The sequence below is a fragment of the Macaca mulatta genome, chromosome 2, assembly GCF_049350105.2.
Source record: "Macaca mulatta isolate MMU2019108-1 chromosome 2, T2T-MMU8v2.0, whole genome shotgun sequence".
Lineage (NCBI taxonomy): Eukaryota > Metazoa > Chordata > Mammalia > Primates > Cercopithecidae > Macaca > Macaca mulatta.
The window spans coordinates 3093474-3118806 of NC_133407.1; the positions used below are offsets into that span (position 1 = coordinate 3093474).

Genomic DNA, 25333 nt, shown 5'->3' on the forward strand with positions numbered 1-25333 from the left:
GGGCCATACGGACTCTGTGAGGTCATACGGACTCTGTGAGGTCATACAAACTCTGCGGGGCCATACGGACTCTGTGAGGTCATACGGACTCTGCGGGGCCATACGGACTCTGTGAGGTCATACGGACTCTGCGGGACCATACGGACTCTGCGGGGTCACGCGGACTCTGCGGGGTCACGCGGACTCTGTGGGGTTATGTGGACTCTGCGGGTCCATACGGACTGTTTGAGGCCATACAGACTCTGTGAGGACATACAAACTGATTTCCAAGATACATTGTTAATGTTTTAAAAAACCAAAGAGTATATGCAATATGCAAACACTTGTGTAACATGAGGGAAAATGAAAGAATGGAGTGGAACAGATAGGAGGTGAAGGAATCACGCTACTTTGATTTTACCTGTTTGTATAATTTTTGACTTTACAGGCTTGTTAATGGTTTACATATTCAGAAATTAAATTATATCAACAAGAATCAACAACAAGGAAAATAGATCACAAATAAATGGCATTATATTTCAAATAAATAATATAGTGATAAAGAAAAAACAAAAATTAATACAAGTAACTTTTAAAAATAGTGCTTTGGGCCAGGAGTGGTGGCTCATGCCTGTAATCCCAGCACTTCAGGCGGCCAAGGTGAGTGGATCTCCTGAGGACAGGAGTTTGAGACCAGCCTGGCCAACATGGTGAAACCCTGTCTCTATTAAAAATACAAAAATTAGCTGGGCGTGATGGTGGGCACTTGTAATCCCAGCTACTCGGGAGGCTGAGACGAGAGAATTGCTTGAGCCCGGGAGGCAGAGGTTGCAGTGAGCCGAGATAGTACCACTACACTCCAGCTCCTGCTGGGCGACAGAGCAAGACTCCGTCTTAGAAAAAGTAATAATAATGCTTTGTATACCTTCAGTCATACCTTTAAAGTCAAAAAACACTTTAACGAAATCCTAAATAAGCTCTACTGTGGCAACTACGGAGGTGCCCCACTGAGACCTCCCTTCAGGGAAGTCCGCTGCAGGAACAGTTGACAGCTACACCATCGCAACCCCTGCAACTTCACAGCCATGGCGTGAACGCCGCGACCACACGTGCCTGGCCTGCCCTCAGCCAATGGCCGCACACGGAGGGATCGCAGGACCATTCCTGGCCAACACTGGCCTCCTCTAACAAACAACCTTTCCTTGGGGCTTCCCCAGGGTCCCAGCCAAGACTCTCAGACGACAAACACGGCAGTCTGAAGCTCTGCCTCCCTAATCTTCCTTCCTTGCGATTTCTTTTTTTTTTTTTTTTTTTTTTTTTTTTTTTTTTTGAGACGGAGTCTCCCTCTGTCCCCCAGGCTGGAGTGCGGTGGCGCGATCTCAGCTCACTGCAAGCTCTGCCTCCCGGGTTCCCGCCATTCTCCTGCCTCAGCCTCCCAAGTAGCTGGGACTACAGGCGCCCGCCACCGCGCCCGGCCTCCTTGCGATTTCTTACCACACTCTGTATTGCAATCAAAAGCTTTCCCCGCCTTTTTCTGCCCCTTCCCCCTTGAAACATTCTAGGCATTTCCCTAATCAATCTCTTGCACATCTACCCCTATTTTGGCATTGACTTCTCGGAGGATCCAAGCCGACACATCTACTTAGTAAGTTTTGCCCTCTGTAATGGTATGAATGTAGCGATTCTGAAACTACGTTGTGTGTATTGTAGGACTAATCAATTGAGTAAATATATTGAGATGGGAATTAGGGTCTAACTGCAGGAGAAGGAGGAAACAAATTTGGAATGAGATAAGCAAGGAAGAATGCTTTGTGTTGAATTGGAGTAGATCAACATAACCTCATGATTTTATGAATAAATAAATAAAATCACAAGGTTACACTGACTTTATATGTATGCCATAGATAGAGTGTGTGCATGTGTGTGCTTTTGTGTGATGATATGATATATACATCTTGTAGCTCTGTCCACTGACGGGGGCAGGATGAACAATGCCCCGAGCGCCACTGGCGATGAGCTCACCTGATGCCCAGATCTTGGCTTCTAAATTTCATTAAAAGGAGCTAGGTAGAAAACACACATTTACAGAGAGACCCGTATGTGAAAGTTCATAGCATCATTATTCACAATCACCCAAAATCCAAACATTTTTATCCAGACATCCATTAACTAGTGAATGGATGTTTTAAAAATATAGTATAGCTGGGCACGGTGGCTCACGCCTGTGATCCCAGCACTTTGGGAGGCCAAGGCAGGCGGATCACGAGGTCAGGAGATTGAGACCATCCTGGCTAACACGGTGAAACCCCGTCTCTACTAAAAATACAAAAAATTAGCCGGGCGTATGTTGGTGGGCGCCTGTAGTCCCAGCTACTTGGGAGGCTGAGGCAGGAAAATGGTGTGAACCTGGGAGGCAGAGCTTGCAGTGAGCCAAGATCACTCCACTCCACTCCAGCCTGGGCAACAGAGTGAGACTGTGTCTCAAAAAAGAAAAAAAAAAAAAAAAAAAAAATATATATATATATATATATATAGTATAGGTGGCTGGGTGCGGTGGCTCACGCCTGAAACCCCAGCACTTTGGGAGGCCGAGGCAAGTGGATCACCTGATGTCAGGAGTTTCAGACTAGCCAGCCAAGATGGTGAAACCCCATCTCTAATAAAAATACAAAAATTAGGTGAGCCTGGTGGCTCATGCCTGTAGTCCCAGCTACTCGGGAGGCTGAGGCAGGGGAATCACTTGAACCTAGGAGGCAGAGGTAGAAGTGAGCCGAGATTGCACCCACTGCACTCCAGCCTGGGTGACAAAGTGAAACTCTGTCTCAAAAAAAAAAAAAATTAAATTAAAAAAAATATATATATATATAGTATAGGCACACAATAGAATACCATTCAGCAATACAAAGGAATGAACTACTCATGCATTCTGCAACATGGATGACTCTCAAAAACATTACACTAAGTGTTCAAGAAGCCTGGCACAAAAGGCCACGGATTGTATGATTCCATGTAGATGAAAAGTCCAGGAAACGCAAACCTACAGAAATAGAAATCAGTGGCCGCTCGGGGCTAGAGGTGTTCGTGGAGACTAACTCCCAGTGGTGGAGAGAGAGAATTCCGAGTGACGGAGTATTCTGAAAGTGGACGGTGGTGGTGGGCGCACAACTCTCTAACTGGAGACCTGCCCACTGTTTGCTTTTGCAGTCTCAGGTCCCAGTGCTTCCCTTCATGCCCCTTAAATTCTCCTCAATGTGTCCCAAAGGAGCCTCATGCTTTCAAGCCTCTGCTCAGGATAGTCCTCCTGTCCAGCAGGTAACTCCTCCCAGTCCCCACCTATGGCAGCGTTACTTACTTGCCATGGCCCAGAACAAATGTCACTTCCTCTGGCCTGCCATCGTCTATCCCTTCCTTCTATATAGTCTCACCGAACATTCTCGCACACCCCTGAGAATCTTCTTCACTCTAATTCTTCGGCTGTGTCTACGCATGGCTGTCTCCTCACCACTTGACAGGGAGCAACTTCAGGGCAGGGACAAGATCTCATTCTTCTACGCACCTAGCAAAGTGTCAGGTACATGATAGCATTTGACAAATGATGGATGGATGAGAGGATGGATGGATGGGTGCATGGATGATGGATGGACAAAGCTATGAAGAACAAGTGGGACTGAAGCCAGTGGAAAATGGACAGGCTGGTTTAAGCAAAGGTGAGCCGGTTGTTAGGAAAGGAATTTTTAAAAGACTATAAAACAATGACTTTGTGTAAAAGACCATGGTGAAGAAGATAACTGTCTCTTACCTTCATCAAGCAGCCAGCAAACACAAGGAAGCCTTTTGAATGTAGATGCTTGGCCAACGAGAACCCAAATCCAGAGTCACAGCCTGTGACCAGCACAGCTTTGCTGCCAACCTGTTTTACAAGGTCAGATTCCATGTTAGGAACCAGGAGTACAGGGGCAGAGTGGCCAGGCCTCGCCACCCTCTGTGCAGTGAGAGCTAGTGCTTCCTGAGTGGCCCCAGCCTGGCCCTCCCTACCTTGTTCTTGCTGTCCGGAGAAGCACCAAGGTATAGCGGAAAGGCCAGGTTCTAACCCAGACTCTGCCACCAACCAGCAACGTTGCTTGGGAAAATTACTTCTGCCTTTAGAATCTCATCTACAACCCCCCATGCTACATGTGAGAAACAGTGGTCTTTGTTTAAATGCTCAGTGTAGTTAGTGATAGAGCTGGAACTGAAACCAGGGCTAAGAGATTCCAGAGTCTAAACTCTTCTTTCTTTCTTTCTTTTTTTTTTTTTTGACATGGAGTTTCGCTGCTGTTGCCCAGGCTGGAGTACAGTGGCGCGATCTCGGCTCACCGCAAAACCTCCACCTCCCGGGTTCAGGTGATTCTCCTGCCTCAGCCTCCCGGGTAGCTGGGATTATAGGTATGCACCACCACACCCGGCTAATTTTGTGTTTTTAGTAGAGATGGGGTTTCTCCATGTTGGTCAGGCTGGTCTCGAACTCCCTATCTCAGATGATCCACGCACCTCAACTTCCCAAAGTGCTGGGATTACAGGCGTGAGCCACTGCGCCAGACCTCCAGAGTCTAAACTCTTAACCCCTAACTTGCTGGGTGGGGCTGGGAGTTCTGGCTCCACACTAGGCCTCCACCGATACCTTCCTGGCTGGGAGGGGCTGGAGTGCCTCATTACTGCTTCCTTCCCACATGGAAGGATGGGGGTATGTGAGCTCATTACTGATGAGGGGCTTTGGGGGAGGTTTAAGTGAGAAAGTGGCTCCGAGTGTCCTGGAAACACTAAAGCCCCACTGTGAGGGTAGCTCAGGGCCCAGGGGCCCAGAGGCAAGGGTTCTGACCATCCAACTGGCTCCCAGGTAGCTGGGCTTCCACTCACCGGCTCCACTGCACCGGCATAAGTCCGACGGCCAGTCGGGATAAAGGAAGTAGAACCAAGCAATAGTGGGCGTCTGCAAGAGAAAAGGAAGCCGTGAGTACAAGGACAGACCTTGTTCCTGGGCAGAAGCAGCTAGACAGACCCTCAGCCACACTGGCTGTGTCTGCAGCCCCGGCTCCTGGAGACAGCTTGCTGTACAACTGAGTAAGAGGCCCTCTTCCACCAAGGCTGCTGGCTGACAGGAAGTGAGCCAGCATTTGCTATGGCTATGTTTGCCACTGTCCACGAAGAGCCTTCCTGAGAATAAAGTCAATTTCGAAGCTATTTTTGTTGGGCAGGCTCTGCCAAACCCTGGCCATCCAGTGTCCACTCCAACGAAGGTCCATTTTCTGCTTTCTAAGGTGACATAGATAGGTAATGTTTCAAGCTAATTCAAGTGTGAACTATCCTTGCAGTAGTATAGCTTTGCTAAAGCCTTCTACAATTTCGATGCCTTAATCCCCAGTAGGCTAAGCTTCCTGATAGTTATTTCAATCATACTTTTTATTTCAAAATAATTGTAGATTCGCATGCAATTAAGAAATAATACAGAGAGATGCCAGATCTTACCTAATCTCCTCTAAGGGTAGCATCTTGCAAAACTGTATTACCGTATCACAACCAGGATATTGACACGGATACAATAAAAATACAGAAATTTCCATCACCATGAGAATCCTTCATGGTACCCTTTTATAGCCACACCTACTTTCTTCCCACCCCACACCATCTTTAACCACCACAAATCTGTTCCCCATCTCTATAATTTTAGCATTTCAAGAATGTTATATAAATGGAATCATACAGTATGTATCCTTCAGGGGCTGACTTTTTTCATTCAACATAATCCTCTGGAGATTCACCCAGATTGTTATGTATCAATAATTTGCTCCTTTTTCATTGCTAGGTAGTGCTCCATGACACACGGGTATCACAATTTGCTTAACTATTTACCCACTGAAGGACGGCTGAGTTGTTTCCCATTTGGGCATATTATGAATAAAGCTGATTGAACGTTCCTACACAGGTTTTTGTGCAAACGTTAAGTTTTCATTTCTTTCGGATAGATGATCGGGGTGCAATTGCTGGGTCATATGGTAGTTGTAGGTTTAGTTTTTTAAGAAACTGACAAACTGTTTATGAAAGTGGCTGTAGCATTCTACACTCCCAGTAGCAATGTCTGAGCGACCCAGTTTCCCCATATCCTTGTCAGCATTTGGTGGTGTCACTATTTCTAGTTTAGCCATGCTGAAAATGGTATCATGATATTTCGCTGTGGTTTCAATCAGCATTTCCCTAGAGGCTAATAGTGTTGAACATCTTTTCATGTTTATGTGTCACCTGTCTTAGTCTGTCTGGGCTGCTATAACAAAATACCATAGACTGGGTGGCTTATAAACAACAGAATTGTGTTCCTTACAGTTCTGGAAGCTGGGGAGTTGAAGAGCTAAGTGCCAGCAGACTGTATTTGGTGAAGGCCCACTTTCTTCATAGACAGATGTTTTCTCACTGTAACCTCACACATGGCAAAGGTCTCTTTTATAAAGACACTAATTCCATTCATGAGGGCTCCACCTTCATGACCTAATCACGTCCCAGAGCCCCTACCTCCTAGTACCAATACCTTGGGGGTTAGGACTTCAACACAGGAATTTGAGGAGAACACAAATATTCAGATCATAGCACCATATGTTTGGTAAAATGCCTCTTCATGTCTTTCACCCATATTCTATTGAATTGTTTGTTCTACCCCGTTGAACGTTGAGAATTCTTCAGATGTCCTACCTGCTAGTCCTTTGTTACATATGTGGCAGGCAAAATTTTTCTCCTAGTCTGTAACGTGCCTTTTTATCCTCTGTAACAGGGTGGACTGCAGGGGAAAGTGTCTCACCTGGACTCGGAATCAGGAGACCAGGGGTTGTAACCCAGACTCTGCTACCAACCAACCACTTCTGCCTCCAGGATGTGTGTCCTCATCTACAATCACCCATGCACCACGTGGGACAACAGAGGAGTTTTAAATGCCCAACGTAGTCAGTGATAAAGCTAACTAGTAAAACCAGGGCTGAGAGAGTCCAGAGTCTAAACTCTTAACCCCTAAATAAAATCTCATTTTTCCTTTTATGGGGCATGCTTTTGGTGTCAAGTCTCAGAGCTCCTTGCCCCCAGAACACAAAGATTTTCTTCTATGTTCTTTTCTAAAAGTTTTATAGTTTTGGCTGGGTGCGGTGGCTCACGCCTGTAATCCCAGCGCTTTGGGAGGCTGACGTGGGCAGATTGCTTGAGCTCAGGAGTTCGAGAACAGCCTGGGCAACATGGCGAAGCCCCATCTCTACAAAAAATACGAAAATTAGTCAGGCCTGGTGGCTCACGCCTGTAAGTCCCAGCTACTTGGAAGGCTGAGGCCGGAGGATCAACTAAGCCCAGGAGGCGGAGGTTGCAATGACCTGAGATCGCGCCACTGCACTCCAGGCCTATGGGATAGAGGGAGACCCTGTCTCAAAAAAAAAAAAAGGGTTATAGTTTTATGTTTTACATCTTAAGTCTATGATCCATTAATTTTTGTATAAGATGTCAGACCTAGGTCTAAGTTTTGTGTCCATTTGCTCCAGCGCCATTTTTTGAAAACGTTATCTTTCCGCCATTGAATTGCTTTTGCACTTTTGTCAAAAACTGGTTGGGCATATTTGGGTGGGCCTATTTCTGGATTTTCTATTCTGATTCATTGATATATGTGCTGCTACTTTATTTTTCTTCTTCAAAATTCTTTTAGCTATTCTATTTCCTTTGCCTTTCCATATAAATTTTAGAGTAATCTTGTCTTTATCTATAAAAAATATGACTGGGATTTTTATAGAAAGTGTGCTAAACCTGTGTGTCAATTTGGGGAAAGTTGTTGAGTCTTCCAATTCCTGAGTACAGTATGGGGTTTCCATTTACATAGATCTTTGATTTCTTTCATCAGTGTTGTGTAGTTCTCAGCATTTAAATCCGATACAAGCAGCCAGGAATGGTAGGTCATGCCTGTAATCCCAGAACTTTGGGAGGCCAAGGCGGGTGGATCACCTGAGGTCAGGAGTTCGAGACCAGCCTGGCCAACATGGTGAAACCCTGACTCTACTAAAAATACAAAAAACCAGCCGGACGTGGTGGTGGTGGGGGTGCCTGTAATCCCAGTTCCTCAGGAGGCTGAGGCAGGAGAATTGCTTGAACCCAGAAGGCGGTCAAAGTGAGCCGAAATCACACCATTGCACTACAGCCTGGGCAACAAGAGCGAAACTCTGTCTCAAAAAAAGCCAACCAAACAAAAACAAAACAAAAAACAAATCCTACACATGCTTTATTATGTGTAACATGTTTGTTACACCTATTTCTCTCTTTTTTTGAGCAACTAGGAATGGTATTGTTTTGTTTTATTTTATTTTATTTTATTTTTTGAGACAGGGTCTCACTCTGTTGCCTAGGCTGGAGTGCAGTAGTGTGATCTCAGCTCACTGCAACCTCTGCCTGCCACACTCAAGCAATCTTCCCACCTCAGCCTCCCCAGTAGCTGGGACTGCAGGCATGCACCACCACGCTCAGCTAATTTTTGTATTTTTTGCAGAGACAGGGTCTCACCATGTTGCCCAGGTTGATCTTGAACTCCTGGACTCAAGTGATCCTCCCACCTCATCCTCCCAAAGCGCTGGGATTACAGGCAGGAACTTCCACATCTGGCCGAAATGGTATTGTTTTAAAATTTGATATCCATGTGTTCATTGCTAGTATACAGAAATGCAATTGATTTTTGTGTGTTATCTTGTATCTTGTAACCCTGCTAAACTTACTTATTAGTTCTGAGAGAGTTTTTTGTGGATGCCTCGGGATCTTCTATGTACACAATCATGTAATCTGCAAATAGTGAGTCTTATTCCTTCTTTTCCAATCTATATGACTTTTATTTCCATTTCTTACCTTATTGCACTGGCTAGAAATTACAGCATTATGTTGGATAAGTGGTGAGACTAATATCCTTGGTTTGTTCCCCATCTTAGGGGCAAAGCATTCAGTCTCACCCTTAAGTATGTTAGCTGAAGGCTTATGGTGTATACCCTGTATCAAGTTCAGGAAATTCCCCCTCTATGTCTATTTTTCCTGAGATTTTTGAAATCATAAATGTGTGCTAAATTTTGCATTTTCTGCATTGATAGAGAGCATCATGTAAGTTTTCTTCTTTTAGTTAATTAATTTGGTGGATGAGATTCATTTTCAAATAACGAACCATCCTTATATCCCTGGAATAAACCCACATGTTCTGTCTTACTAGGCTGGTCATTTGGCTAGAGAGAGCAAATTTTTGGGGGAGCTTTTTGCATCTGAGTTTACCGGCATTTATGGGTTGCCGGCTTCTTCAACTCCAAATCTGGGACATAAGAAACAAAAAGAAAACCTAGAGAACTCATCACTGTGTTGTTTCTTGGGTCCTGAGGTCCTTAGCTGGTCTGCCTTCTTCTCTCTGCCTTTTAAGAGGCCTTTTATATATTACATATTTACTAAATTATTTATAGTTTATGTAATATCCAGGGTTTTTAGTTGTACTTAACAGAAAGAATAGAGAAAAGTACATCTACTCCATCTTCCCAGAAGCAGAGGTCCTGTTAGTTTTTAAACGAATATTAACCCAGTAATGACAAGTGGAGGAGGGAGTGGTGAATGAGCAGGTGGTAATGGGGGAAAAGAGATGGGAGATAGACTTACCGTTTCTGTATACCATTTTACGGCATTCACATTTTGTTTTTTGTTTTGTTTTGCTTTGTTTTTGAGACAGAGTTTCACTCTTGTTGCCTAGGCTGGAGTGCAGTGGCACGATCTTAGCTCACTGCAACCTCCGCCTCCCGGGTTCAAGCAATTCTCCTGCCTCAGCCTCTTGAGTAGCTGGGACTACAGGCTTGAGCCACCACGCCCGGCCAATTTTTGTATTTTCAGTAGAGACAGGGTTTCATCATATTGGCCAGGCTGGTCTCGAACTCCTGACCTCAAGTGATTCGTCTGCCTCGGTCTCCCAAAGTGCGGGATTACAGGCATGAGCTCCCCGCACCCGGCCTGCCATTCAAATTTTGTACCATGTGAATATATTACCTATTCAACATATTAAGCTTTTAAAAAAATTATTAAAATATGTTCTTAAAGAACGTTAAATTCACTAGACTGAAATGAGGGTTCTCTAGGAAAACCCACCAAGGTAACCCCCTGTCCTTTTGCTCTGCCACACAGGAGTCTCTTTGCAGTTTAAGTCTGCGTGTGGATGGCCTTGAGTGAGCAGGATAGTGTGGTCGGTACACCTGACGCTCGTGAATGACTCCATCCAAAGAGCATCGCTCTGTTTTCCCACGACCCCCAGTGTGGCTCTGCAGAAAGAATGAGAAGCTGTCATTGAAACCGCCATTGCGAAAAACTGAGACAGTGAAAGAGAGTGGACCTAACCAGCTCCATCTTACTTCTAACCTCCAGGCTGTCCTTGTTCATTCCAAGCTAGCTGTGGGCTGAGCTAGCTTTGGGAGGAACTTAGTTTATAGTTTATAGTTTTATTTTTTTGAGATGGAGTTTCACTCTTGTCACCCAGGATAGAGTGCAGTAGTACGATCTTGGCTCGCTGCAACCTCCATCTCCTGGGTTCAAGCGATTCTCCTGCTTCAGCTTCCCAAGTAGTTGGGATTACAGGCACTTGCCACCACGCCCGGCTAATTTTTGTATTTTCAGTAAAGACGGGGTTTTGCCATGTTGGCCAGGCTGGTCTCGAATTCCTGACCTCAGGTGATCTGCCCACCTCAGCCTCCCAAAGTGTTGAGATTACAGGCGTGAGCCACTGTGCCCAGCCTATAGTTTACAGTTTAAAACAAAGATGGCAGCCCTTTCCCAAAACAAACCTCCTTCTTGCCTGGGGATTAGACTGTTTTTGTAGGACTAACAAATTAGGCACAAGATTAGAAATTATAAACTATAATTTACAGTCATGCAGTTGGAAGCTACAAGATTCTGACCCTCCCTAAACTGCTCCTAAGGTCAGTGCTTGAGATATTTTGCAGACCCTGCCCTTGATGGGTCAGCTGGCACCACCCAGATGGATAAACTGGCTCATCTGATCTTGTGGCCCCGACCCAGGAACTGACTCAGCGCAAGAGGACAGCTTCAATTTCCCATGATTGCATCTCTGGCCCAACCAATCAACTCTCTCTCACCGGCCTTCTCCCACCCACCAAATTATCCTTAAAAACTCTCGATTCCTGAATACTTGGAGAGACTGATTTGAGTAAAAACTCTGGTCTCTTGCACAGCCGCCTCTGCGTGAATTACTCTTCATCTATTGCAATTCCTCTGTCTTAATAAACCAGTTCTGTCTAGGCAGCGAGCAAGGTGAACCCATTAGGCAGTTACATCCCTAGTGGAACTAGATGATTTATTCCTGTCTCCTTAAAGGCCACCCCCTTAGAACTTTTTTTTTCTTTCTTTTTTTTTTTTTTTAGACAGCGTCTCATTCTTTCACCCAGACTGGAGGGCTGTGGTGCAACCTCAGTTCACTGCAACCTCTGCCTCCCGGGTTCAATCGATTCTCGTGCCTCTGGCTCCAAGTAGCTGGGATTATAGGCATGCGCCACCATGCCCTGCTAATTTTTGTGTTTTTAGTAGAGACAGGGTTTCACCATGTTGGCCAGGCTGGTCTTGAACTCTTGGCCTCAAGTGATCCACCTGCCTTGGCCTCCCAAAGTGCTGGGATTACAGGTGTAAGCCACCGTGCCCAACCTACCTGACATTTTTTAAAGTAATAAAAAGCAAAAAGGTTGTGGCCGGGAGCAGTGGCTCACGGCCTGTTAAAAAGCAAACTCCCAGGCCCCTCCCGTTGACATTCTGATTCAGTAGGAAGGGGCGCCCCAGAAATCTGTGTGTGTCATTCACCTCAGGGGATTCCAGTACAAAAGGTCCTGGGGGAAGAACTGGTTCATCTAGGTTCAGAGCAGTTGTTCTCTGGGCCCCTGTTTATCAGAATCACTTGGAAATGTGATCATGGTTGTGTGGTTATATTAATAAAACGAGTTCTTATCATTTAGAGATAAATACTAAAATATTTGCAAATGAAATACCGCGTCCAGGAATTGCTTCGAAAAAAATCTAGTATGGGGAGGGGGAGGAAAACGGAGACGCAGCTGAAACAAGATTGGTCATGTGCTGATAATTATGGAAACCCAGGTGATAGGTACACCAGCGATTAATATAACGCTTTCTACTTTTGCATTTGTTTGAGATTCTCCATAGAATTATTATTTTTTTTTTAATCACAGGGAAGTTCTTTAAAGTATTCCTTTGCCCGGCGTCACTCCTGACCCAGGGATGAGGCACAGATACTTTTCCCTCACTGTTCTCTAGGTGAGTCTAACCCACAACCAAAGTTCAATACCTCTGCCCTACAGAAAAAGAAAAAAAAAAAGGCCTATCCCCAGGGGGTTCCCCTTTGAGCCTCTTGACTGCCAAAGCCCCAATATCCCTGTGAACAGCTGGAGGCCACAGCCCAGCTGAGCTGTGACAGACACTGCTCTTTGCCTGCCAGCATCCATTCTTCTCATCTGCCTCACTAACCAATTTCTGGATTCTGTCCGGGACAGCATGTGCCCAACTCTTTCCAGACCACCACCCACCTGGTGGTCACGTGACCTGCCTCTGGCCAATAGCGTGCAAGCAGAGGTCGACTGTGATTGCTGAGTTTTGCTTTCCCAATGCAGGTGCGTTGCTTCTTCCTGCCTGGACTGAGGCTGGAGGTGGAGGACTATCACAGTATCCTGAGATCCTGAGCTGCCTTCAGAATAACACAGCAGAAAAAAACAAGGAGCCTGGGCTCCCCAAAGCCACAGTGGCCCTGGACTTCTAGGGGTTCCTGCTACTCTCAGTGTGAAGCAATCCCAGCAGATACACTGGTCTCCCAGGGCTAAGAATGCCCATGAGGCGTTAGACCCAAAACCAGCACATAAAATACTGTGTATTTCCCTGGAGGGTCTCCTCTGCCCAGGAGGATCCTGCAGTGACAGCAAGCTGCTGGCCAACCAAGCCACTAACACCAACAGTTACGCCGGTCTCGGTCTCCCGGGAGGCACAAGTTAAGCTCAAGATGGTCAACACACTTTCTTTCTTTCTCTTTTTTTTGGGGGACAGAGTTTTGCCCTTGTTGCCCAGGCTGGAGCATGATGGTGCGATCTCGGCTCACTGCAACCTCTTCCTCCCGGGTTCCAGCGATTCTCCTGCCTCAGCCTCCCAAGTAGCTGGGATTACAGGCATGTACAACCACACCTGGCTAATTCTGTATTTTTATTAGAGACGGGGTTTCTCTATGTTTGACAGGTTGGTCTCGAATTCCCGACCTCAGGTGATTCACCTGCCTCAGCCTCCCAAAGTGCTGGGATTACAGGCGTGAGCCACCGTACCCTGCTGGTCAACACACTTTCTGAAGGGAGAACCCAAAGGGGTGGCTGTGAGATTCAAAAGACGAGAGCTTCCTGATTTTTGCCCTAACCCAGGAACAGAATTAGAGAGGGAGGAAGAGGTGCAGTCTGGCACCTCCCCAAGGCCCTGTGGAAGAGCCTGCTGTCCTCAGAGCCCTGGCCGTCCCGGCTGCATTTGAGAGTGCTCCCTATGCTGGCCAGGGCTTTCATTCTGGCTTCTCTATCTTACCAGTATGTGTGCCTATACCTTTTATTGTCCCCATCAGGAATCAGCAACAATAACCAGTAACCCAGTTTTCTGCTGAGAGGAGCCATGAGTCCATTTGAATCTAACAAGATGGGGCTTAGGAGGAACACAGGTCAGTGGCACAGGTGCAGCTCGGGAGAAATATGGCCTCGCAGCAGCATCTGTGAAAAAAATTCAGCCTGTTTGACCATGAATCACACATGTGATGTGGCGGCCAAAAGAAGCTATGTGAGCCTGGGTTGGACAGGAAAGAAACTAGGATAGGGGAGGCAAGAGCCCTTCTCTACTCTGCCTGGGTCAGGCCACCCTGGGAGCATCATGCGCTGCACCTGGCCTGGGAGCTGAGCACTGGTGACCAAAGTCCAGGAGGCGGGTCCCAGATGTGAGGGTAAGGCACCTGCTCCAGGGATGCCAGAGTCTTCTGGCAAAGCTGGAAATCTGAGAAATCTGAAATCGAAGGGCCATGGGGAGCCAGTAAGCACAGCAGGTTGTCAGGTGTTGGGGTTGGGGGCCTTATCCAGCCACTCCTGGGAAGGTTTTCATCTGGACGGAGCCATGTGTACTGGGTGACGCCTGCTCTGGGCATGTCAACAGTGGTGGTGTTTTGTTCAGGCACCACATCTTAAGAAGCAGCACAGGCAAAGTGCAGATCATTCAGGAGGCAGTCCTGGATGATAGTGGGCAAACCATGAGAGATAAACAAGGAAAAACCACGTGGGGGGAAAAAGAGTAGGTGAGTGGGGGGGTACTGAGGGGGCACAGTGCCCTGGGGAGAAGGGAATAACTCGCTCAGTGTGAATGCTGGGGCAGACCCGAGAACAGGGAGTGGCATTAACAGGAGAAAAGATTTCTGCTCAATAAGGACTGCATGAAAGAGATGTCCAAACATAGGAGGCCTGCTGTGAGAGGTACTAACCTCTCCATCACTGGACATATTCAAACAGAGGTTATAAGGTCACTTGTTAAGGATGCTATCAGCAAGATTCACTCACAGGTGGAGACGAGTATGAGGCCCTTTCCAACTGAGATTCAAGCAAAATGATCAGGCCAAAGGTTTTCCCCATCACTAAGACGTCCTGTGGGATCCTAGGCATGGTAATTACCCACCATGACAGCCTCCTTTTGCACCTGGGTCCCCCTCCACGCTGCCCACGCCTTCACCCTGTGACATTGACTCTACTCTGACTCAGCTCTGCGGCTGTCCACCCACCGCCCGGGCCAACCTAACCGAACCCCTCAACCTAACCAAGTTACTTCTCAGTCCATCCACAAGATTCCGAATTCCCTTTGACAACCTTTCTTTTCCCTCAAGTGAGCCAGGAGCTTGACTAATGCCTCACTTTCCTTAAATTTGAGAACAAAACCTTTGTAAAAGTATTTTAACTTCCTGTGGGATTATTTTCTCCTCTGTAAAAAAAACTCCAGAAATCTCTAAAAGCCATCATGGAGACAGATCTTGCCATTTTTATTAATCACTCACTGAAAAAACAATTGCAGCAAGTCACCTTCTTTCAAGAGCCCTTCAACAAAGCCAAGCTCCGTCCCTGCTCTGATGGCAGGGGCCTCCTGCCACCTGTGCCAGTGGGGTATTCTAAACTCTTCTCACGCGGGGTCCTCAGGTAGGTGGAGCCCCAACTCCAAGCCACGCCTCTGTATCTCTCAGAAATAAATTCAAGCAAATGCTGCTAAAAGCCTGGCTGGGTGCAGTGAATCCCAGCACTTTGGGAGGCCGAGGCAGGAGGATCACTTGAAGTCAGGAGTTCGAGACCAGCCTGGCCAATATGGCAAAACCCCGTCTCTACTAAAAATGCAAAAAATTATCTGGGCATGATGGCATATGCCTGTAGTCCCAGCTACTCGGGAGGCTGAGGCGGGAGAATTGCTTGAACCCGGAAGGGAGAGGTTGCTCTGAGCCAAGAGGTTGCCACATTTCCTGGGCAACAGAGGCTCAGTCTAAATGCATGTTCTTCTAAACATATTATTGGCCTAGAAAATATCAGTGTTCTAGCTCCTGGGACTTTGAATTTAACCTAACCTTCAATTTCACTCCCCTCAAATATAACAGAAAGAAAAAGGCATTTCTTGTTTTTTCCTTGCTCAGACTGCAAGAGTCAACTGTGGCAGCAGAGCCCACTGAATCCCCTGGGAAAAGGCAATTCCAGAAGCTCTCAAAGAAGAACAGCTGCTTGTCTAATTTGTACTTACATAAAGCTGCCTCAAAATCACACAAATGATTCAGTGAAGTCTTGGGACATTTCAGTTAACTGATTTCATGCATAAATTTTTAAAAGAACAGTTATCCAGGTGGCTAAAGTGATGAGCCACATAAAATAATGTACCACCTGGCACGATGGGCTGAGAAAAGTACCACTTCACTGCCGCGGGCTTCTTGCCACACGAACCCAAACTGAGAGACACTGTACAACATAACCAGCCAGAGTGTCAAGGTCGTGAGCGAAAAAGACTGAGGACCTGTCCCCGGTAGGAAGAAACTAAAAACACATAACACTTCCGTGCCATGTGAGACTCGGGATTCGATCCTGGACCAGAAAAAGGTCCGTCAGCCGCTGCTTGGCGACACTGGAATGAGGTCTGCAGACTAGTTAATAGTATTCTATCAGTGGTAATTTCCTGATTTTGATCATTGCAGTATGGTTTTGTAAGATGTTAACATTTAGGAAAGTTAGCTGAAGGGGATCCAGAAACCCTTTCCAACAATTTTTGCAATTTTTTGTGTAAGTCTAAAGTTATTTCAAAATAAAAAGGGTTTTAAGAAGTGGTTATGGCCGGGCACGGTGGCTCATGCCTGGAATCCTAGCACTTTGGGAGGCCGAGGCGGGTGGATCACCTGAGGTCAGGAGTTCAAGACCAGCCTGGCCAACCTGGTGAAACCCCATCTCTACTAAAAATATAAAAATTAGCTGGGCATGGTGGCGGGCACCTGTAATCCCAGCTACTCAGGAGAATGAGTTGGGAGAATCACTTGAACCCAGGAGGCGGAGGTTGCAGTGAGCCAAGATAACACATTACACTCCAGCCTGGCGACACAGTGAGACTCCGTCAAAAAAAAAAAAAAAAGCGGTTATGAAAGATATTCCTCTTTGCCCTGTGTGTCCTGGGAATATGTCTTCCCAGGACACCTCTGAGTTTCCTCTGCTGGGAGACATAGGTATTGAGGGACATCTTTGAGAATCAGGCCTCATTACTGCCTACGCCGTCCATGTGTGAAAAGCTCTGCTTGCCCAGAAAGTCACCCCTCAAAGCCACCACCACTTCTAGTTGCTTACCTTGCTCCATTTTCTCTATCACAGGCACTTAGGGTTTTTCCTGGGAGCCGTGACAGGGGTCTGGAGAGGCGGGTGGCCAGCATGGTAGCGACAGGTGGTAGAATGGCCCAGTTCCTCCCAGTGGTTCTGAAACACAAACGCACCCTCAGCATTACTTTGTTGCCTTCAGGGCTTTAATCAGGAGTAGTCATGTTTCTTTCAGGTTGTGAAAGTCAAACTGGGCTGCATCTGTTCCACCCAGCTCCAGTCCTGGTACCAGGCAGTCCGCTCTGGGTCCTCTCTCAAGCTGCAGCCCCATGATAGAAAGAGTCAGGAGCCAGGGTGCCTGGAAGCCTGGGTTCTGGCTCTAGCTGTGCCACCGAACGCACTGGGCAACCCTGGGCAAGTCATCACCCATTCATAACGTGAGCAGGGTGGCCCCATCAGTGATCCTCAAACTCCCAACCGCTGGGAGACTCGAGGACCCAACCCCTCAGGGATTCTGACTCGGTAAATCCTATTCCTCTAACCTGCTGAAACACCCACCTGTGGTGCCCACCTGCCCCTGCAGGCAGCTTGGCCCCATGCCACATAGCATCTGACTCAGCTGTCCACCTCTTTCCCCCATCCCAACAAACAAGGGGGCTCTGGCTCTGAGGCTGAATTAATCAGTAATTCATTATAGCATGGAGTTTGGAGCTGCCAAATAAGCGACTCTTGTAATTGACAGACACACACACACACACACACACACACGCACACCCTCCGCGTCCCTCCCCATTTGAGGTTAAAGCAACCTTATTGCAACAAGAATCTCTTAGTAACACCTTAAGGCTACTGGGCGCCAGGACTCTTCAGCGTTATTGACTGCTGATCAGCACGGGCGTGCGTTGCCCTCCGATTCTGTTAACAGTGATTCCTCCAGGCCTAAGGGAAGGCAGGCGGGCTGCTGAATGGGTTCTAGCCTCTCCTCTGCCTACCTGGCTGTAGTCTGTCACACAGTTCCCGGGAACAAGGTACTGCCTGGGAGGCTCCTCCCCTGCCTGTTGGCTGCTACCCCAAACCTGACTGACAGCCAGCCCCCTGGGGCCAGAGGTCAGCAGTGTTGACTAAGCAACCACTGCCATGCGCCCTGTTGGAGGGAGGTTTAATTTGTTTAATCCTCAGGAAAGGAAAGCAGGCAGGAATCTCTCTGGTGTTATCTTTCCAAAACTACAGTAAACTCTCGCTTGTACTCCTGCCCCTATTTGCCACACCCCATTCTCAGCACAGCAGCCCAGAAACCTATTTAACTCTAGTCAAGCTATGCGACTTATGTGTTTAAAGAACTTTCCGTGCCCACTGGGGCTGGCCTCTCCCTCCCTGGAGGCCCCTAGCTCACCAGGCCACCCTCCTCTTTGCTCACTGCGCCGTAGCCAGCACTGACTCCGAGAGCTCCTCGCCTATGCTAGAGTGTTCCTGCCTCAGAGTCCTGGGTCCTCCTCTGCCCTCATCCTGGATGCTGAGTCCTCTGACTCCCTCACTAAAGTGGCTCCCATTCAACACACAGGTTGCTCTCTGTAAAATCACTCTCATAGCAGCTACCTTAATCCAAAATTACCTTGTTTACTTACTTTATCTTCCTCTACCAGATCATAAGTTCAGTGACACCAGGAACCCTGTCCACCTGGTTCACCACCAAATCCTCAGTGCCTAGAACGAGCTTGACGCAGAGGAGGCACTCTGAGGCCCTGGAGAGTGGATGGGAGCTGAGTGAGTTCCCACAGGACAGTCTGGGGGTGGAAAGTTGGCCTGTGGCCACAAAAGAAGTTTCCATGGAAAGTTCCTTGCAGAGAACAGCAGAATGGAGCCCAGACTGGCTTTTTATAGTTTTATGGAAGGCACAGGCCCGTGCTGGCTCAGACTTTTTAATGAGGAAACCCCTCCTGCCATCAAAGTACTGGCTGAGCACACACATCTCTACCTCCTCCCTCCAAGACCCAGGACCAGAGTCTGAGGTCACCATCACTGGGAGACTTCCCATCCAGTCATCTATAATCAAAGTCCTTTCCACCCCTTAGCTCAATGCCTGTGGCAGAAAATGCTTTAATATGATCTCCAAATAGACAGCTGCTTTCCATTTTGTTTTCCTTGAAGTCAGCAATATCTAAAAGTACTAAAGTCAAAATAGTTAAAAGTGCATAAAAGCTGAGTCCCTTGGACAATGCACTGTTCTCGATGTGGTCTGCTGCGTGCGTGTTTCTGAAACATGCAGCTATTTCCACTGCAGGGCTCCCAGGACTGCAGGGTTGCTGTCTGCCATCTTCATGTTTTGTGCCAGGCCTTATTCTCTGTAAATAATAAGTTCTCAAACTTCACACACCATTCTCTTGCCTTTTAGTTTGGGAACAGAAATGGCTGTGGGAGGCGGATGCTCAGTCTCCTCAGCCTTGAAAGTCAGGTAATTAGTTGCCCCAAGGTGACTGAGCACAGAGGGCTTGACTCCCAGGGACCAAACTCATAAGATACTGTCACAGAATCAAAATGCTCACATAGCAACCTGGAATCTTGGAGACATTTTTCTATTGCTAGAAGCACTTGGGCCTTCTCTCAAGGGCCCTCTCCACTGTCAAGGTATAACTCATGGAAAGCACTCCTACTCCAGAAAAGAAGAAAACAGTGTGTGCGTCCTTGCCTCACTGCTGGGCTTGCTGTGTTCCATTCTGACATGACTATCTTGCAGAGGTCATGGCTGGGGCTTTCCTGTGAGGCAGCAGCAGGGGCTCCCCTCAAAGGGGCAGGCACTCCCAGTGCTAACATTCTCAACAGAGGCAGGGCGTCCGCAGCAAACAGGGTCACAGGAGGCAGGAAAGAGAACTCAGGTGTTTCTGGACATGAGGCCTACATGGGCCCTTGGCACTCCCAAGTGGGAGGGGAAGGTCCTGCCCCTGAGGAGGGCAAGCTGGGTTGAGGCAGGGTTTAGGCTCCAATGCAGAGAACCCACACTGAAGAGCTTCAGACCAGCCAGTTTCTGTGTCAGGTTCCCAAATCCTACAACTGGCAGCCTACCTAAACGCATTCTACTTGGCTGATTTGTTTGGCCAGCCTGATGTTTTAAAAAACAGTGTAACTAGGCAGCTAAGCTATGCTCGAACTCAATACAAACAGTTTGTACTTACTACGTTAAAACTATCCATGTCATCTTTGTTAATTGCCTGGATACTATGGGCATTTGAGTTTTGAGATTCCTGGCCATATATATATATATACACACACATATGCACTATAATCAAAGAACTGTATTTTTATATATATATGTATTTATATGATATATAAATATATATGTTTGGCCATTCCTCTTCCGAATGGTTCGTAGAGTCTTGCTTGAAAGTTCCAGCCCAGCTCAGCTATACATGGGAGCTTCCTTGAGGTCATGCCAAAGGGAAACCTGACAAGTTTTCAAGCCCTCATTCAAAAAGACACCTAAGAGTCCTCAGAGAAGCACCATTCTGAAACAAAAGTCAGAAATAATTACACAGGAACTCAAGTGATATAGTAGACAATGTTCTCACCACCACTGTATCATACACGCAGACGTGACACTCACATAGTTTGTTTCACAGGGGCCTTCAATAAAAGCCAAGGGTCTAACATTAGGCACACCCACTGCAGACACCTTGACTGTCCTGAGAGACATTCCAGGCACCAGATTAGGCTTGGGTGATGACCAGTTCTCCTCCGATAACACACCACAAATACAGTCTCTGCAGTGACGACCTTTCCAGGGTCTGTCCTGCTCACCTGATGCCCCTCCTCTCAGACCTGCCCCTCCCCCATAGGATTTGGCCTCTGCAGCTGCAGAGACTGCGCTTTGGTCATGGAGGACTGAGCCAGGAAGAGACATCAGACCTAAGGTGAACACATTGTTCTGTCCCCTGGCACCGTGAGAGAATGCGAACCATGCTCTGCGGCGCAGGGCCATGCCATGGGGTTGCTGGAGGATGGCAGCTATACTCCACTGGGCCCTGAAGCCACAAAGAGAGGGAGAAAGCCAATCCGCAGGGGGTGGGGAGGTAAGAGGCTCATGCAGAAGGCAGCAGGGGCGGAGGTGGAGGGAGGGAGAAAAGCAACAGCAGCAGCCGCCGCTGCCCTCCTGCCCCCCAGCTCTGGAAGCCGGGCTGTGCCTTTACAGTTTCTGTGTAATGTAAGTCAGCTGATAGTTTCTGCTACTTGCCGCCAAATCAATAGCAGCTAAAACACACTGAAGGCAGAACATTATTATCTGTAACTTTTTATTTTTGTGGGTACATTGTAGTTGCATATATCTATGGGGTACATGAGCTATTTTGATACAGGCATACAATCGCCTCAGGGAAAACGGGGTATCCACCCCCTCAAGCATTTATCCTTTGCGTTACAATCCAATTATACTCTTTTAGTTATTTTTATATGTATAATTAAATTAGTATTGACTGTAGTCACTCTGTTATGCTCACAAATCCTAGTTCTTATTCATGCTTTTTAACTTTTTTGTACCCATTGACCATCTCATCTTCTCACAGACCCTCACTACCCGTCCCAGCCTCTGGTAACCATCATTCTACTATATCGCCATGAGTTTAACTGTTTTAATTTTTAGCTCCTACAAATAAGTGAGAACATGCAAAGCTTGTCTTTCTGTGCCTGGCTTATTTCACTTAACATAATGACCTCCAGTTCCATCCATATTGTTGCAAATGACAGGATCTCATTCTTTTTTGCTGGCTGAATAGTACTCCATTGTGTAGAGGCACCACATTTTCTTTATCCATTTATCTGTTGATGGACAGTTAGGCTGCTTCCAAATCTTAGCTATTGTCAAAAGTGCTGGAACCAACATGGGAGTGCAGATACCTCTTCCATATACTGATTTCCTTCCTTTTGGGAATATACCTAGCAGTGGTACTGCTGGATCCTATAGTAGCTCTATTTTTCGTTTTTGGAGGAACCTCCAAACTATTCTCTGTTGTGGTTGTACTAATTTACATTCCCACCAACAGCGTATGAGGTGTATTAATTTTCAGTTTGGACCTCTATTCTGAGAATGCCTCATTTATAATGACCTTATAATGACAACAGGAACATGTGCTTCCCCCATTCCACTCCTCTTCTGTCCTTCCCCAAGACATAGTGTTACCCGAGCTGTCAAAACTGCCATAATTACAACTGCCAGGTCAAGCGGGCACTCTATCGCTAGGAGAACAGGGCTTGCCTACCAAGTTAAAGGCTGGCCACCAAACGACGGAGTCTCGGACTCTGTTCTTGGTCTGTTCTCAGCACCATGACGAGCACTGATAGCTTTAAATAAGATTCGCATGCCGCCAACTCCCAAAGGTTGACCTCCAACCCAACCTTCTCCCTTGAATTCAGACAACTGTACATCCAACATCACCTGAACGTTTACTAGGCATCTCAAACGTAACCTGTCCAAAACTGAGCCTGTGCTATTATCCTGCAGACCTGTTCCTCTAAATCTTCCTCATTCTTGACTCCTCTTTCCTGCACACTCCACAGCCCGGTGCTCAGCAAATCCTATCAATGCCACCTTCACAATATATCTAGGATCCTCCACTACCAGCCTAGTCTAAGCCTTCATCCCTTCTTGCCTGGATTATTGCAATAGGCTCTCAACTAGACGCCTTCCTCCACTGTAGTTCCTCCAGATTTCGCTCAACACAGCCTGCAGGATCGTGCAGAAACATAAATCCGATCATGTCACGCCTCACCAAACTCCTGCCAGAGCAAAAGCCAAAATCTAGAGTTCGCCTACAAGGCCCTCCATGTTCTGGGTCTCCATTGTCTCTCTGGCCTCATTCCTACCTTGTTCACTGTACTTTGGTCACAGTGGCTTCCTTGCTGTCTTTGGAATATGGCAAGCCAGCTCCTGCTTTAGGGCCTTTGTCCTTACTGTTCCCTTTACCCAGAACCCTCTTGCCCCAATATCCACAGTCCTTTACTAAAATGTTTACTAAGACATTCTCTGGCCACCCCGTCTATCTCACCCCAACCCTGACTATCTATCCGCCTTCTCTGCTTCCATTTTTTCCTCCTCCTTGGCACTTTATTACATTATAGCATTCTATATGTTATACATATTTATCTTGTTTGCTGTCATTCAGTCTCATTAGAATATAAGCTCTTTGAGAACAGGAATTTTGGTCTGTTTTGTTCACCACTGTACAACATGTACAACAGTGCCCTGCACACAACAGACAATATTTATTTATTGAGATGGAATCTTGTTCTGTCACCCAGGCTGGAGTGCAGGGGCACAATCTTGGCTCACTACAACCTCCACTTCTCGGGTTCAAGTGATCCTCCTGCCTCATCCTCCTGAGTAGCTGGGGTTACAAGCATGCACCACCATGCCTGGCTAATTTTTGTATTTTTAGTAGAGATGGAGTTTCACCATGTTGGCCAGGCTGGTCTCAAACTCCTAACCTCAAATGATCTGCCCACCTCAGCCTCCCAAAGTGCTGACATTACAGGTGTAAGCCACTATGTCTGGCCAGTACATAATTAAATGAATTAAGAGAGTTTTGGCCGGGTGTGGTGGCTCACGCCTGTAATCCCAGCACTTTGGGAGGCCGGGGCGGGTGGATCACTAGGTCAAGAGATCAAGACCATCCTGGCCAACATAGTAAAACCCTGTCTCTATTAAAAATACAAAAATTAGCTGGGCGTGGTGGCGTGCACCTGTAGTCCCAGCTACTCAGGAGGCTGAGGCAAAAGAATTGCTTGAACCTGGGAGGCGGAGGTTGCAGTGAGCCGAGATCACGCCACTGCACTACAGCCTGGCAACAGAGCGAGACTCTGTCTCAAAAAAAAAAAAAAAGTTTTAAGAAGAGGAGTGCCATTATCAGACTTACATTTTTAAAAAGATAACTCTCATTGGGTTAATAAGTTGAAAATGGACTAGAGCAGAAGCAGGGAGACCAGTTAGGATCTGTGGCAGTAATCCAGGGCCACCATGTATAGTCATGCAGGTTGTGTATTGCACAACTCCAGTGAGATGTGAAAACGTGTTCCTTAGAAATGTACAAAAAGGCTGCCAGCCCCGGTGAAAACCATGGAAGTGATTAGAATTGGTAAGTCTGGTTTTATATTGAAGGTAGAGTCCACTACCATTTACCAACAGATTGAGGGCAGGATATGAAAGAAGGAAGAATCAAAGCCATTTCCAAGATATTTGGTGTAGGTGTAAAAAATGACAGTAGTGCAAGTGATTAAGGAGGCTTTCTATTCACAAGTGCTTACTGCATTGCAAACCCGAGTACACAAGCTGAGCCCCCGAGTCCTCACCTGGCTCCTCCAAACCATATCTCCAACTATACTTTTCTCCTGTACTCATTAAACCACTTGCTACACCATCCCTCAACAAGCCCTGTACTTTCCAATTTCCGGGCCTTGCTCATCTGACCAAGTCCCAGCTGGTTCAAATAACTCTCCCAAGCTGCCTTTCTTAATCCCCTAATTCAAAAATCTTTCGCCCAATCTCCTCCCTTCTGTGCCTTGTAACAGCACCTACCTAGCCAGGGTCGTATTCGAAGGATTTCTGTTTATAAACATTCACAAGCCCCCATCCTACCACCGATCCCCACGGGGACTGTGAGCGCCCTACAGACAGGACCCGCATGTTGAATCACTCTCTTCTTGCTCATCCGAATATCTACTGTGTGGTCCCTAACAGGAAGCAGAGGCTCTGTAAATGTGTATTGGGTGAATACGAAAGCTTCACAAATTTCAAGGGTCAGCTTCCTTGCCGGCCAGGGATATATACGCCCTGTGCAGAGCCCGGCTCCAAAGCCTCTTGTAGAAAGAAGGACATTCACCAGGACATTTGCAGCGTCACAAAGGATCCTGGCAGCGCGAGGCCTGCAGGCGGCCCTCCATAAAGAAATATGTGCTTCTGCAACTCCTCAAAGTAGGAACTGCAGGGTGACTCTGCATCAGCTGACTACAGGCAGATTTCCAGGCTGGCTGGCTGGGGAAAAAAACCGCGGAGTTCGTCGCTGCGCGCAGCACCAAACCCTTCCCCAGAAGGGCGCAGCCTGGAGGCGGCCGCGCGCAGGACGCACGCCCAAGGCGCCGGGGCCGCTCGGGACCGATTCGAGCGCTCACACCCACAGGGTATCTATTCGGCGCGCTCCAGCACGGAAGCAGAGCGCGAGAACGCCCGAGACCGCGGCGCAGCCAATCCCAGAGCCGCGCTCCCCAACGGCCGGCCGGAGGGCGGAGAGCGAGGGGGCTCGGCCAGGGCCGCGCTTCCCATTGGTTGAGGCGGCACCGCCCAGACAAAGCCCCCTAGTCTCCGTGCGAGTGGGCAGCCTGGGCTCCCGCCCTGGCCAGTCCCGTGCCCACCACCACTCTGGCATCCCCAGCCTGCCCCCGCGGCTCCTCCTCCTTCCCGGCCCCGTGGC

General features: G+C 47.4%; 1 protein-coding gene across 2 annotated transcripts in view; it reads right to left on the reverse strand.

The window, feature by feature from the left end:
- BDH1 (3-hydroxybutyrate dehydrogenase 1) overlaps positions 1–25333 on the reverse strand; it is a 64091-nt gene that overhangs the window by 18215 nt on the left and 20543 nt on the right. For both annotated transcript variants that reach the window (XM_015132625.3, XM_015132624.3), the window contains exons 2-4: positions 16917–17042; positions 4876–4948; positions 3779–3889 (exon numbers count right to left, since the gene is read on the reverse strand). In XM_015132625.3, coding sequence (XP_014988111.1) covers positions 3779–3889; positions 4876–4948; positions 16917–16999 — 267 coding nt within the window. In that variant the 5' untranslated portion in view covers positions 17000–17042. The remainder of the gene's footprint in view (positions 1–3778; positions 3890–4875; positions 4949–16916; positions 17043–25333) is intronic.